The following is a 4,828-nucleotide window of genomic DNA, read 5'->3' as shown; positions in this document are numbered from 1 at the left end:
AAAACTTCTGGTTAACAACGTATCTAAAAAACTTAGTTGTTGCTAGAGCACAATGGCGTTGTACGTCAGATAAAGCTCGTCTTTGTATGCTCTTGAGAAGGTCTGCTACATGTTATTTTATTTAAAAAACTTGATAGCAGATTCAAGTAACTTTAGCTTCTTTTACCCCTTTTCTCCTTTTGTATGCTGTTAAATGTAGATATGCTCGGCTGTTACTGGTGTAAATTGTGGGGAATGCTTGCACCTGTGAACATCCATAATGCATGTTCATCTGTTCTCTTATAATTTCTCCTACGTTGCATATGTGGATCTTGATATTCATGCACTGATTTGTTTGTACAGGCCACAGGAAGAAGTGTGTTCCGCACCAGAAGAAGTAGTTTCAAAACGTAAAAAACGAAAAAGGAAGTGCTTTTTTGTCCGAAAGAAAAGGCCGAAGTTCAAAGCAGAGAACAAGTAGATTTAATTGCTGAAGGAGCTGAAACCGATAGCTAATTGATGACGGACTGAGACTCCTGGTGAATGGAAGCTTCAATTTTGAATGACCTTAGCAACCTGGCAGGTATTAGTTGGACATGCTATTTTGAATGGAAACTTATACAGGGTGCGCGTACTATTTTTTGCACCGGTGGTGGGGGCGGGCTTGTATTGTAGAGAAATAGTTGGAGAATCTGTCCATTAAATTTAAGAAGTTGAACCCCGAGTGCCGAGGTCAACTGGTCGGAGTTGCCGCAAGTGTTGATTAATAGGCACTTGATTTCTATATTTTTATGTTATTTACCACATTTTCCATGTCATTTGAAGTTTTAATCATTATTGTAAATATTTTAATGGATTTATGAAAGATATTTCAGGTAAAACATGCCTTGATATTTTTTTGTGATCTAAATTGCTGAACCGTAATTTGAGATGGATTTATCGTTGTGAACTCACTTTGAATATATATTAATTTCAAGGGAAGCATGGAAGAAGAATCAATTAAAAAATTAGTCCAAATTTGATAAAAGAAATAAAGAAACTGAAACATGGTGGTGGTATCATGATATGGCACAACACATACGGTTGATAGTGTTTGCATCGTATCGCAATCTGAGGGTGCGTCGTATCGTTATACCAACACATTGATATAGCGATCCCAGACCAGATGCCGCTGAACGTCGCGTTTTAATAACATTAGCTTGGGTTTTCGTTTACGCATATGATTCCTTCGTCATGTGGGGGCGATTCTGAAGGGCTGGAGGTGGTTTTCATAAATGAGACATGAGCAGTGAATTCTTGTCTACCTGAACCTCATGTAAGCATCATGCCTCGCCCATGCACCATGAAAATCAGAAAAATGATATTCTTCGGCGCCATTTTGGCTTCAAACCTCCCATCCCCAGGCAACCAAAAAAAAAAATAAATCCAACTTTGGATAACACCTCAATCAATCCAATGCCTCAGGGACGGTGGATTTGACGAGGGAAGAGAATGCAAAATACCGCAATAGAAACAAGCAAAGCAGCTGGAGATATTCCCCTTTGCCATTAAAAGACAGTATATGCAATCCATTCCTGGTTTCCACCAGAGTATCAAGTGCTGATCAGTCATCACCCAGAAACAAATTGAGTGATACCTGGAATTATGAGACTTGTATCTTACTAAATTTTACCCATCAATTCCATTTCCATTACAATCCTTCACATAGCTACGGCCCTGTCACTCAATAGAACTAATCTTATTCTTGGCATTTTAATGGCCAATATTCACTTGGGATCCATGAGATGTCACCCTGCCGGCCGAGTCACCCATCATTTTGACACTACTATTCTCCAATCCACTTTTCAGCCAAGCAAGGTTGCTGATGTCTGTAGCTATGGCTGCCAACTCAAAACTTGGGAATGCCGGGGGCTCTGAATATTCAATAAATTCTGGCCCCAACAAGGAGCTTTTAGCATTTTCGCCACCTAGATCAGTGCAACAACCATGGCCACAGTGGTTAGGAACAGATAGGTCACAGCCATAAATTCCATCAAGCATTTTACAAATTTCAATCCCCGGCTTTGATGCTTGAAAAAGAGGCCCTTGCATTGGAACTGGCCTAGGGGTTGACATAGCCGGTTGTGAACCATCCAATGAGTTATATACACTAAAAGCACTAATACGTGCTAGAGGTCGGAAAAGAGTGGGCGGATCCTTGACTTCATGCTTCATTTGACTCTCTGTCTGTGCTTTGTTTTCATATTTATCCTCCATATTCTCCACAGAACTGACATCTCTTCCTTCTGAAGATCTCAAGGAATTAACATCCCCACATGACTGAGTTTCTTCAGATGATGCTTTTGCTTTCTCCAAGCTAACATCTTCTGTCGTGTTGCAAGGTTCTAATTTAACTTTATCAAGTTCTATTCCCCGACGCCTCAAAGTAGAATTCCAATGATTCTTAATGGCATTATCTGTTCTTCCTGGTAGAAGTCTGGCTATGGCTGCCCATTTATTCCCATGGATTGCATGTGCTGCAACTATGATCCGGTCCTCCTCATCTGAAAATAGTAGATGAAAAAATTTGTTTACTGATGGACAATCCACAAATCACTGCATTAGTAATTAACATGGAAGCTAGAAAACCCTATTCAACTGTACTAAATAGAGAAATAATTTCCAGTCAGCTTCTAAACAAAAGGAAATAAATAACGCCATAAAACAGGATAGAAATGGCACAAAATAGAAAATTAACCGAAATGGCTCAAACTTGTGAAAATGAAGGATTTAATCTTCAAAACAACCTCAGCTTGAAGAACCCTAGACATGTCAACAAGCTCAAAACAACAGGCCTTTCAATGGTCTGGTGTCCGCAACAAGCTCAAAACAAGCTATCCAAAATAGTATAAGATAAGACCAAACTTCTCCCAGATCAAGAGTTATGACCCTTCAATGATCTGACAACCAAAGGCCTCTCTAGCCTTACATTTGTGCTTCTATCAGTTACTTCCTGCCCTTTTAAATTTTTTTTTAAGAAAAGAAAAGCAAAATTGCTTATCTTTCAATCAAACATCTAATAAGCAACCTAAACCCAATGGGATTAGCTAACTGGTAAGAGACAGCGTTTATTCTTATCAACCTAGATTAGATTCTTTTGGGGCACAAACCTTGAAATCATCCAGGTTGATTTTAGGCTTTACTTCCAGAGTGTCTCTTAGGGAACACTTCGGAAGTAAAACTTAAAAATCTGCCAGGATGATTTCAAGGGTTGTTACTTTTAAGATTGCCCACAGATCAACACAAAGCCGTTAGCCAAAGCCTTAGCTTAGACGCATCAATGATACTTAAAAAATTCTAGTAAGCAGACTAGATGTAAAGCCCACTTCCCATACAGTAGGAGACCTATCGAAGGGCCAGTTTTGGCATTTTGGAACATGCCAAACCTAGATATTATACCATAAATGTCTGTACATGTTTGTCCTCCTCTAAACAACATAATTTGTAATAATTTCGAAATAAAAGTCACCCAGACCAAACGGTCCACATAACTAGAGTAGTGCAGTCATTAGAGTCCTTCAAGAATCAACTTATCATCACAATAAAATATATCATTCAGGATTCAGAATAGACCTCTTAATTACCATCATGAGGAAACTAATAGCCTGAAACTCAATAAACTAACAGCTAGCTTGAAGGCCAGGGCTATTAATGAACAAAGCATACAAGTCTAGTATTAGTAGTATAGGTGCAAGTAAACCTTAATGACCCAAAATGTCCATTTTTCTACGATCCGGATTGATGACAATTAACTGAGGCATAATGTCACACAACATTATGTTGATAGCTCAGGACCAACAAGCAAATCGTCAAATACCGTTTCAACTTTCAACTCACAAGCTTGTGATTGAGGAAAACTGGTCTTTGAAATGACATCAAAGTCTCTCTAATCAAATGATCAAGAGTTCAATCCTTATCGCTCTTCATTATTAGTTAAATTTAAGCTTCAGTGCAAAGTATAATGGACCCGTGCCTTTATCCACGTATCTAAGCAAAAGAACTCTTTTATTACGAGAGATCATAGAGATTATGGTAAGAATTATTGATCCACATTCACTTGACAGCTTAGCCTTCGGAGCTGAATTGGTTCTGACCATTACTTATGCTAGCATTTCTGTTTGAGGTGGTATTGGGGGGGGGGGGATTGGGTTGATCTTATTCTAACTGGACCTAAAACTTTACATTGCATAATCCATACTCCAGAAGCTCATCTTTTCAAAATCGTTTACACTTAAATCCCAAAACTCAATCAAATTAACTTACTAGTACTACAAATGGAAATGTAAATACGAATGTGGAAAAAATCATCGAATAAAGAAAGGGAACCATACCAGTAAAGGGCTTGCGCTTCACAGCTGGGTCGAGTTGGTTGCACCACCGGAGGCGACAAGACTTGCCGGATCTTCCAGCGATCCCGCGAGCAATTAGGCTCCAATTCCGGGCCCCGAACTTGCTAACAAGTCGACCCAGTATCGCGTCCTCCTCTGGAGACCAAGGACCCTTCACTCTGTCTTTAGCGGTCTGGGAGCTACTCCCACCTCCATCACCTAACGCTATTAAACCCTCGTCACCACTACCGCCGTCTCCGCCGCTGCCAACGTCTCCGGCGGGTGGTTTGTCGAGCTCAACGATGGGTTTTTCATCCACTTCCATCTAACACTCCCTGCCCCGCACAATAGAGCCGAGCTGAAATGGAGCACAAGTGCACAACCAAAAGAGTAAAGAGAACAGGGGAGACGGAGTAGGGCACATGCCCGGAATTCACTTTGCTCACCTTTGCCTTTTCTAGTTTCTACGGCGGTGAATTACA

General features: G+C 40.2%; 1 protein-coding gene across 1 annotated transcript; it reads right to left on the bottom strand.

The window, feature by feature from the left end:
• Positions 1 to 1,488: 1,488 nt before the first annotated feature.
• LOC114741120 (transcription factor MYB1-like) lies at positions 1,489 to 4,749 on the bottom strand. Its single transcript, XM_028929376.1, has 2 exons — positions 4,350 to 4,749; positions 1,489 to 2,522 (listed from the first exon to the last, which is right to left on the bottom strand). The coding sequence occupies exons 1-2, from the start codon at positions 4,669 to 4,671 to the stop codon at positions 1,732 to 1,734; spliced, it is 1,113 nt and encodes a 370-aa protein (XP_028785209.1). The 5' UTR covers positions 4,672 to 4,749; the 3' UTR covers positions 1,489 to 1,731.
• Between the last annotated feature and the right edge of the window lie 79 nt (positions 4,750 to 4,828).

The sequence above is a fragment of the Neltuma alba genome, unplaced genomic scaffold (genome assembly GCF_004799145.2).
Source record: "Neltuma alba isolate B1F8T4 unplaced genomic scaffold, ASM479914v2 tig00003278_pilon, whole genome shotgun sequence".
NCBI classification, from domain to species: domain Eukaryota; kingdom Viridiplantae; phylum Streptophyta; class Magnoliopsida; order Fabales; family Fabaceae; genus Neltuma; species Neltuma alba.
The sequence above is the reverse complement of the archived record's forward strand: the minus strand, read 5'-3'. Positions and strand labels throughout refer to the sequence as shown.